Source organism: Etheostoma cragini, chromosome 14, assembly GCF_013103735.1.
Source record: "Etheostoma cragini isolate CJK2018 chromosome 14, CSU_Ecrag_1.0, whole genome shotgun sequence".
Classification (NCBI taxonomy): Eukaryota; Metazoa; Chordata; class Actinopteri; order Perciformes; family Percidae; genus Etheostoma; species Etheostoma cragini.
Genome location: NC_048420.1, coordinates 8639352 through 8650238, shown reverse-complemented (window position 1 = coordinate 8650238; position 10887 = coordinate 8639352). Strand labels below are relative to the sequence as shown.

The 10887-nt window shown below is 42.1% G+C and overlaps 1 protein-coding gene across 2 annotated transcripts in view; it reads right to left on the bottom strand.

The window, feature by feature from the left end:
• Positions 1-8260: 8260 nt before the first annotated feature.
• ssr2 (signal sequence receptor, beta) overlaps positions 8261-10887 on the bottom strand; it is a 5336-nt gene continuing 2709 nt past the window's right edge. For both annotated transcript variants that reach the window (XM_034892684.1, XM_034892685.1), the window contains exons 3-6: positions 10275-10373; positions 9642-9750; positions 9471-9548; positions 8261-8707 (exon numbers count right to left, since the gene is read on the bottom strand). In XM_034892684.1, coding sequence (XP_034748575.1) covers positions 8597-8707; positions 9471-9548; positions 9642-9750; positions 10275-10373 — 397 coding nt within the window. In that variant the 3' untranslated portion in view covers positions 8261-8596. The remainder of the gene's footprint in view (positions 8708-9470; positions 9549-9641; positions 9751-10274; positions 10374-10887) is intronic.

The window sequence follows — 10887 nt, the reverse complement described above, 5'->3', positions numbered from 1 at the left end:
CAATTAAAACTGTAGACAAATGTCAGAAGTGTAGACCGGCGGCCGCTGTGTGCCCGGACGCGGAGAGAGAGTAAAGGAGAGATCCAACACAGGCATGGCTTTACAGAAGAAATAGGTCATGTAACGCAAAAATAAACCATATCCATATAACAACATTTCAGCGGATGCGAGGGCATTAGCACCGGTGTATCCTAGAGGAGCTTACAGCTAACAGACGCTACTAGCACCGACTAGCACTGGTCACTGCTGTTGTCTGAATAACAAAATAGACGGGACAAAATGTTGCGTTTAATGGTAAACTGGTAAACCCTGAGACATACGGATAACAGACTGCTATCTGTTGAGTTTTCCTCCCTGGACCTCCTCTGTGACTGTCTATATCTAGAAACAAAGCTGCGCGATGCAGGGAACAACTCTGACTGGCTCATGATCAGACAGTGGTTTACGAAGCGGGACATGTGGTATGCAAAAAAAAAAAAAAAAAATAAAAAAAAAAAAAAAGGAGCGTTCTATGAAATTATGCTTTAAAAATATAAATTAACCAATTTTAAAAAATAAATTTTAAAAATCGCTCAACCATGCAAATTTGATCGTGGGAAGTCAAAATCGTGATTAAAATCTTGATTAATTGTACAGCCCTGCCACTTAAACATGGATTTTTGCAATTACCTAGCAGTAGGAAACCTCCCTGAAGGGGCCCCATGTCATAACCGTCAAAATGATAGCAGAGTTGGTTTAGAAACAATTCATAAAGACCACCCGACGTCACAGTACATTGTCTGTCATTTTTGTGTCCAGTCACAGCAAAGCATCCCACAGCATCCCCTAACACTGATACGCTACAAAAGAAGATATGCTTGGCATGACGTTGCACAGTCATATAAGAACCCCCCCCCATCTAATTCCATCCCAAAGGAAAAAGTTTGTCTGCCAACTTCAAGCAACAGAGACCATTTCTGGTGCTTGTTTAATCAGTTAGTTCACAGACTTGTCCACAAAGGACCAGCTGTATCTTGTAGCGGTATTCTCGCTCTCCCTCTCTGTTGGGTGTCTCGTCTGTGGATTGATACAATGAGGGGAATTGTACTTGACCAGGCCTGAAAGTTTTATTCACAACATTTTAAAGCATGCAGATAATAAGCCCAAGTGTTGAGTTCGTGGACATCCATCGGTCTCTGCTCTGTTTCAGTTCCATGGACAGCGCTGCCTTCATTACTAAAGCTTAACAAAATGCCTACATTTACACCCAAATAACCTTATAACCTTACAGACAATAACCTTCACTAAAGGATTAATAGGAACACCTGTTCAATTTCTCATCACAGCATTTATCTAATCAACCAATCACATGGCAGTTGCTTCAATGCATTAGGGGTGTGGTCCTGGTCAAGACCAGCTCCTGAACTCCAAACTGAATGTGCAAACTGAATGCTAGAGGTCAGAGGAGAATGGGCCGACGGATTCAAGCTGATAGAAGAGCAACTTTGACTGAAATAACCATAACGTTTTTGCATACCGAGGTATGCAAAAACGCATTTCTGAAGCCACAACACGCACAACCTTGAGGCGGATGTGCTACAACAGCAGAAGACCCCACCGGGTACCACTCATCTCCACTACAAATACGAAAAAGAGGCTACGATTTGCAAGAGCTCACCAAAATGGGACAGTTAAAGACTGGAAAAAGGTTGCCTGGTCTGATGAGTCTCGATTTCTGTTGAGACATTCAGATGGTAGAGTCAGAATTTGGCGTAAACATAATGAGAACATTGATCCATCATGCCTTGTTACCACTGTGCAGGCTGGTGGTGGTGGTGTAATGGTGTGGGGGAGGTTTTCTTGGCACACTTTAGGCCCCTTAGTGCCCATTGGGCATTGTTTGAATGCCACGGCCTACCTGAGCATCGTTTCTGACCATGTCCATCCCTTTATGGCCACCATGTTCCCATCCTCTGATGGCTACTTCCAGCAGGATAATGCACCATGTCACAAAGCTCCAATCATTTCAAATTGGTTTCTTGAACATGACAATGAGTTCACTGTACTAAAATGGCTCCTACAGTCACCAGATCTCAACCCAATAGAGCATCTTTGGGATGTGGTGGAACGGGAGCTTCGTGCCCTGGATGTGCATCCCACAAATCTCCATCAACTGCAAGATGCTATCCTATCAATATGGGCCAACATTTCTAAAGAATGCTTTCAGCACCTTCTTGAATCAATGCCACGTAGAATTAAGGCCGTTCTGAAGGCGAAAGGGGCTCAAACGCAGTATTAGTATGGTAGTCCTAATAATCCTTCAAGTGAGTGTGTACTGGCAACTTACCCCAAGTGAAGAAGTTTAAACACCTTGGGGCCTTGTTCACGAGTGAAGGGATCATGGAGCAGGAGATCGGTCTGAGAATTGGAGCAGCGGGTGCGGTATTACATTCAGTTTATCGCACCATTGTGGCGAAAAGAGAGCTGATCCTGATGGCAAAGCTCTTTATCTATTGGTCAGTTTTCATTCCTACCCTCACCTATGGTCATGAAGGTGGGGTCATTACTGAAAGAACGAGATCCAGGGTACAAGCGGCCAAAATGGATTTCCTCAGGAGGGGGGCTGGCGTCTCCCTTAGAGATAGGGTGAGAAGCTCAGTCATCCGAGAGGAGCTCGGAGTAAAGCCGCTGCTCCTTCACGTTGAAAGGAGCCAGTTGAGGTGGTTCGAGCATCTGGTGAGGATGTGGGCACGTTCAGCTGGGAGGAGGCCTTGGGGAAGACCCAGGACTAGGCGGAGGGTGTGACGTGTAGCATGGGAAGAAGGACCAAAACGCACGTTGGCGGTCGAAGAAAAAAAAAACAGAAGCAATCCACAAGGGAATAAACGGCTCAATACTCCCAGGGAAACTGCAACAATCCAAAACGCAAAAAATCCACAGGGATCCAGGGGAAAAAAGGGCGAGGAAAAGACAGGAATAACATAGAGGGAAGAACTTATGGGAAACACGGGAACAGGCAGCAAGACAAGGTACCGACAGGCAGATGAACTAGAACGATCTGACAGGAGACAAGGGAAGCACATACATTAAATACACAAGGTACCGACAGGCAGGTGACAAGAGGGCAGGGAATCAAGTGGGAAACATCAGGTAATCAAAAGACACAGGAAGTAAACCTAAAAGGCAAGACGAGACAGAAGACAGATTTCAAAATAAAACAGGAAACAGAACAAGAAGACACACAGTGGAACACGAGACAGAGATAACCACACAAGAACAGGGAGAAAACTAAGAAACAAACACAAGTAGGCAAAAAAGGGAAAGAAAATCCCAACAAAACCCCAAACCAAGACAGAGGGATTATATCTCCCACCTGGCCTAGGAACGCCGCGGAAATCCCCAGTTGGAGCTGGTTAATGTGGCTCAGGAATGGGAAGTTTGGGGTTCCCTGTTGGGGCTGCAGCCCCCGCAACCAGATACCGGATGAAGATGAAAAAGGATGGTAGCCCGAACGCCAAACCAGCTGATAACCCAGAAGCATTATTTCTTACCTTATTCCAGTAAAGTTGCAGCCTCCTTGTTTGCTTATTGAACTTTCTAAACCAGCGCTTTGTCATAACAGGAGAGCTGAAAAGACCTGTTACTTTGCCCTTTCTTTTGCACTAAATAGTTTAAGGTTTTAATAAATCAGTCTTAGGTGTTGACCTGCCCTGCTGTTTAATTCAAAGTTTCTCTTCTCTAACACATCTAACGTCCCCCTGAGCAGCTGCTGGTGCAACACAAGAAGCTGAATCACGTCCACAATCATATATAAATACAGGCGATTCCTTGCCAATTGCCTCTCATTAACATCCGGGATGAAGTTAGTTTAATATTTGACATTCGTCGGTTTTTGCGGATTTTACCTTTAATATCTCCATGTCAATGCTTCAATTTCATTTCCAGGGTATGTTGGAGAGCTTATCAAGATAGACGTTTCAGTTTCAGTTTCAAAATCACTATGAAATGACTCTGCAATTTAGAGTGAAAAGAACTAAATGTCTGTCCAATAGTGATGGTCAAATGAAGCTTTGCAAACCACTGGTTTTATTTTCTGAGCTCACTAGATGGCGCTCTCTGTTCAACAAAGGGTTGGAAACACACAACTGGCATTCCTTTAACCTTTTTCTTTCAACAGGGAGTGCCATCTAGTGAGCTCAGAAAATAAAACCAGTGGTTTGCAAAGCTTCCTTTGACCATCACTGTGTGAACAATTCCTGAGGATTTGTTGTATTGTAACAAATGCATTGCTATCAGTCAATCAGAAATGTTAACAAATCTCAAATCACAATGTTTAACAAAGGAAAGGTAAGTGTTGGCTTTCTCAGGAGAATATCTGTGTGCAGAATTGTTAGGCAACTATTAGTGTGCAGAATTATTATGCAAATGAATGGAAAAACTAACATTTTCCCATCTCACTTGTTTATTTTAATTTCTTAGAGTAAGAATAAAACTCAAGATGTACAAATAAACACTACTGACATTTCAAGAAACATTCAATGACCAATATGTCCACCCTTCTTTTCAATAAAGCAGCAGCAACCACAGCCTCCCAAATGCTGTTCAAAGAGGTCTATTGTCTTCACTCACTGTAAATCTCACATTTAAGAAGGGCCCACAAGTTCTCAACGGGGGTTAGGTCAAGTGAAGAAGGGGGCCATGCCATTATTCTTTAAGGCCTTTTCCTGGCTACCCACGCAGTTGAATATTTGGATGCATGTGATGGAGCATTGTCCTGCTTAAAAATCATGGCCTTCGTGAAGGATACAGACTTTTTTCTGTGCCATTGCTTAAAGAAAGCATCTTCTAAAAACTGGCAGTAGCTTTGGGAGTTGATTTTAAGTCCATCTTCAATCCGAAAGGTCCAACTAGCTCATCCTTAATAATAGCTGCCCATACCAGTACCCCGTCTCCCCCTTGCTGGGGTCTGACTCTAAGTGGAGCTCTGTGCCCGTTAGAGATCCAGCCACGGGCCCATCCATCTGGTCCATCAAGAGTCACTCTCATTTCAACAGTCCATTAAACCTGTCCATTAACAAAAAATCTGTCCTAAGATATTTCTTGGCCCAGTCTTGGCGTTTCAACTTATGATTCTTGTTAAGTGGTGGTTGTGTTTCAGCCTTTCTTACCTGGGCCACGTCTCTGAGCCCTGAACACCTTGTATTTCTGGACACTCCAGGTAGGTTGCATTTCTGGAATATGGCGGCACTGGAGGTTAATGAGTTCCTGGTAACGTCATTTTTAATTCTTCTCAAGTCTCCAGCACTAAATATGCATCTTTTTTTTCTCCACACGTTTCTTGCGACCCTGTTGACAATTTGCAACAAAACATTTGATTGTTTGGGGATCATGCCTCAACACCTTTGCTACTTCTAGACTGACAATTTTTGACTTTTCAGTCTGTTAAAGCTCTTTTTTACCCATTTTGTCTAAGGAGGAAGAAGCTGCCTAATAATTATGCACACCTTGATATAGGGTGTTGATCACTTCAGCCCACACCCTCCCTCGTTAAATAAATACACATCACCTGATAATGTTTAAATCAAATTAGCATTTTGGTTTCTTTAGCTTGGAATGGGAAAATATGCATCAAAATGATGACAAGGTAAAAATACTCACTTGCCCAATAATTGTGCACACATTGTACTGAGGTAGTTAGGGACTGTTGTAAAATTGCAACACCACTCATTTTAATCTTTAAGAACTTTGTTTTTCAACATAGAACTTTCACACTTTTGAGTTAGTAGAAAGAAACCCTTTTTTTTTTTTACACATTTCAAGATTATAGGTTTTTCATTTCTAAATATATTATCAAACCAGCTGTATTACTTCTGAGACATCCTCTCTCAACTTTCACAGCTTAGTTTGTGAAAAATTCTTTAGCAAATCCCTTAGCATCCTCATCAGTGACCTATTGTCTGTAAAATGCATATTTAAAAGTTATCCTTTTAACTGGTTTTTAATTTAGGAATATATTGACATCAAATCACCCCTCAGACATCCTCTCACAACTTTCACAGCAGTTAATTTGGGTTGAAATCTTTAGTCACTGGGTTTATTTAAACCAAAACTAGAGTTGTGATGGTTGGAAAAGTGGAAAGACAACCAAAAACTGCTTTTCATAGTTTTTATTTTCTGTCCACTCTCGCAGATGTTTTTACATTTAACTAAAGGATCTTACTCTTTACAGTTTTTCTCAATTTTTTACACACAAATTTTGGTACTTGAGACACAATGACCACAACGTGTAACTAAGTCACCAACCCCCTGAACCAATTCTGCTAAACTACAAGCACAATTCCTGCCCTACACTCAGACTGCTGTTCTAAAACACACTTTTTTCAAAACACTACACACAATTCTCTGTCTTTGGCACAATTTTCATGAAGAAAATCTCTTGTCTTCACAAGGAACACACTGCCATTCAAATATGCACACTGACTCATCAAAAGGGCAAACACCCATCACGCAATTTTACAGTTAGCAGTCAGAGCTTTAGCATAAAACGGCAAAAGGTGAGCTCTTCTGTTTTGGAGGAATGGATGCCAACATTGGAAACAGAGTCAGAGCCAGAGGAGTGAGAGTAGTAGGAGGAGGATGAGGAGGAAGAGGAAGAGGAAGAGGAAGAGGAAGAGGAAGAGAAGGGCCAAGGACTGTAATCGCTGATTGGCAAAGAGTACAGCCAAAATGTGAGCAGGTACACTGTAGCATCCATCATCCCGAATTTCCGAAATGAGAATAGGTAAGAAATCTACTCTCACTAGAATATTGCAGTACTGCACAGTATTCCTACTTTGTATTCCTTCACGGTATTTACAGTATTTTACTATTTGTTTGGCAGAACAACACAAGGTGGTTGGGAACGTCTTCTGTCTCTTTGAAAGGAAACTGAACTCATGAATATGGTCTTAGAAAATAATGCCATACACAACACGGAAAAACAATGACATATTTCAAAATATTGATAGGGTAAGCTCATCAACACTGGACCGTGTCTTGTGCAGAAATCATCTCAGGATGATGCAGGTCTACAGGGTGCCATTTGAACGCAATTCAGAAAGAGTCAAAGAATTGCAATATTACTAACAAACTAAATATTTGGGACAACGGAAGTTTCCACAGGGCTGCTCTGGTTCGTAACTGGTTCACTGCCCCCCCCCCCCAGGCTTTTAGTTGTTTATCTCCCTCAATCCTATTGAGGATTTTTTTCTGCCTGGAGATAGAAAGTGTATGACTCTTCTCATGCTCTTCTCCGAGCTATGGAGAACGCATGTGGAGATATAGCAGCTGATGCTTTTTATGGCTGGAATCGCCATGCTAGGCGATATTTCCCCCGCTGCTTGGCCTGGGAATGTGATGTGGATGAGGTGCTGTGGCCAGACCACAACAGAAGGGAGGATGCATCATAGTAGTTTTTTTTTAGTTTTTTTTACTGTAACTGTGTACAGTAAATTCTTCTGGTGTTTTGTATGTAGTGTATGTGCAACTTTGTGTTGGTTGGAAATGGGATGTACACTGTGTACATTGTTTTTGTGGGACAAATAAAATATATTTGTTACTGTGTATTTGTGTTTTCTGAGTATAAAAACAATATTCTCAAATATTTTACAACACACTTATGTCTGTACTGTCTGTAGTGTAACACTGAACAAAAAAGGGCCTTAGTCATTCTAGTGAATGGAGAAGAAGTGGTTTCCATTCATCGTAGTGTTTTACATTGAGCACGTCATTGTTCAACTGGTTCTTATGAATGTCTTTTCATATGATGGTTTGTGTGTGTCATTTGAAAACAAAATACCATTTTGAGAAGAAATAACGTTGTTTTGAATGTAAAGTTTAATTTTGCAGGAAAAATGAGGGGTTTTGCCCAATGTGTGTGTGTTTTTTGATTTGTGTGTAGTGTTCTGAGAATATGAGGCATTCTTTCAGAAAATGTGTGTAAACAATCGAGAAAAACTGTAACAGAAAGTCAGACCTCCTTAGAAATCTTTCCATAATGCTGTCAGACAGAATGTTAATCTGAGCATGTCAGTGGCAAAACAAGCATTGTTGTGGAGGTACTGGACCGATGTTATAGATTGCTGTTCCTATCTGTCACTTAGACAAAAACATAGGGGCCATTAAAACAAAGGTAGTTACCCTTTAATGTCCCTGCCATGGCAAGGGTTTTGCCGTGTTTACACATCAGACAATAACCTTCAAAATCTGTTCTCGATAGGTTACAAAAACTGGCAGACACAGCTTTAGAAAAACCCAGCTAGTTTTTATTAATTCATCTTGTTGTTAAACACCTGGCTATAAACTCCAAATCTGAATTCACCTCCACAATTACAAAACCACAACAGGAGTAATTGTTCTGTAACCATCTGCAAATGTTACGGAATGGCCAGCCATGGTCACAAAGAGAAGCACACGGTACTGTTGTTGCTGCTGCTCTTCTTCCTGATCATGTGTCTGGATCACGCTGCCTTTTCGATCAAATCACAACCCTTTCAACCCCAATATGGGTTATTAAGCTTTTCAGAGATCCTGTGCCCCCCTCCCCTTCCCTCCCCCCCCGCTCTTGATGAATCCCAGCTCAGTTCTTCTTGGCCTTTGGCGAGTCGTACTTCCTCTTGCTGGAGTACCAGAGGAGCAGCGGGATGCCGATGGAGGGCAGGGTCATCACGCCAAACGCAGCCCAGTCCAGCTACAGACACACATGGGACATTTCATTTTATTATCCATGTTCTGTGTGCAATGAGAGTAGAATGGTAACAAAAAAATAATCACGAATTATCAAGGTTCTAATGTTTCGGTTGTGGACGTGTTAATTCAACGCTGCGTCATTGTAGAGGTCTGTGCAGTACTTTCTTTCATTGCAGATTAGTACCGTCTCATGCGCGAGTCGAGTCGTGGCTGGTCGTCATAGCAGGAAACTGCCGTGATCTAACGCAACACACACACAACGTCAAAGGTGTGTTGTTTTTGTTTAGTTTCAAAAGAAGCTGGAGGCAGCAAAAAAAACACTGCTGGCTAAACTACTTAAACACGGCGGGACCCCCCCACCGTCTGTCGCTAGAGATGATGACGCAGTGATTAGTGACGATTCTCTCCGACCAATCAGGAGTCTGCAGGTTTTCACGTCACATTTTGTTATCGCCTCAGCTCGCTTGGAACCTTGACAGAGGTTGTACTATTAAAAAAAAAAAGTATCTTTTTTTCAGATGAGTGGAGCAGGTACCATGCAGTGGAAAAACACCATAAAAATTACCGCTCCGCTCTGCTGTTGTTTTGAACATCCTAATTTTATACAGTCTATGGTGAATACTCAGCGTAAAGCACAGTGACGCAAATTGATGTTTTTTTCAAGTGTCTATCGGACATAGGCCTGTGACAACTGCCACAGTCACCCTGAGATTAACCCTGGTTGAGCCATCGGTGTGAACGGGGTATTACAGTTGAACACTTACATAGTGGGGGGAGAACCGGCGGTCAAACTCGCGCTGAGCCAGAATGCCTCCCTGGCCGGGGGCGCTGGTGTAGCCCACCTGCAGGAGGGACACACACACACACACACCTCATTCAGCTTCAATGCCCCACACACTTTAACTGTTTCCACCATCAAGATAAAGGGCTTTTACCACGACTTGTCCTCCCTCCTGGGCCAGGTAGCTGACAGAGGCAGAGGTGAAGTTAAAGTAGCCAGCCTTCAGGGGGCGCAGCACCACTGTGTGAGACACGTTGCTGGCACTGAAAGTTTAACAGTTAAATCTGACAACTGGAAAATGATCAAGAGTCCATTTATGCATTTCTGAAAACAATACAAAACAGGAAAAACCTCATGACCTTAGCAATTCATTAGACTTTTAGTTGTTACAACAGCGCTATGTTAGACACTTTAGAGCCCAAAATTGGTTTAAAAGTGTTCTGTGTGACAATGCGCTAACATGTTTTGCTCTATTCATGTGTATGCTGTGTGTTCATACACACAGTGTGTTGCATGCTCTGATCTCTGCCAACTGAACACACCTTTACCTGCGAAGCTTTGCATAAATCTCCCCATCAGTTCTACAATGTTGGGGGGTTCTCCCTATTCTTTCCATATTTGGCAGTTCTGCTAACAGCCGTGTTTGACAAAAGAGTGAATCAGTGTCAGTGTGGAGCCCTGAGTCAGCACACAATGTCCCATTAAACTCCATTACTGCCTCCATCCCACAGCAGCAACAACTGCAGGCTGAGAGGACCAACAACAAGAAATTTCTGTTCAAGGATACGGTGCAATCCTGTCCCATTTGACATTCAACATTCCTGAAACGATTCCAAAGTCTTCAGGGGGAAAAGAATCATCCGACAGCTCCACCTCCAGAGCAGCACTGTAGAGACAGACAGAGAGAGGCCAATCAGACACATTCCATTTCATTGGACTGACACCTTAACCCAAAGTGATACCATTAAGTGCAATCAACCATGAAGTAGGGCTGGGCAATATATCAATACTATATCAATATTGGGAAATGGGACTAGATATCGTCTTAGATTTTGGATATTGCAAGATTGTAAAATGGCATAAGTGCTTCTTTTCCTGGTTTTAAAGGCTAAATTACATTAAAGTGATGTCATTTTCTGATCTTACCAGACTGTTGTAACTGTTCTGCCCACTTAGTAGTTATATCCACATTACTGATGATTATTTATCAAAAATCTAATTGTGTAATTGTTTTGTGAAAGCACCAAAAGTCAAAACTACAATATTGTTGCGGTATCAATATTGTGATATTTGATTTTATCCAGATCGCCCAGCTCTACCATTGTGATAGTAAAATCATCACTGTTTGGTGTTGCTCTGATCAATTCACAAATAAGGTATGTAAGTGTGTGTATTAATCC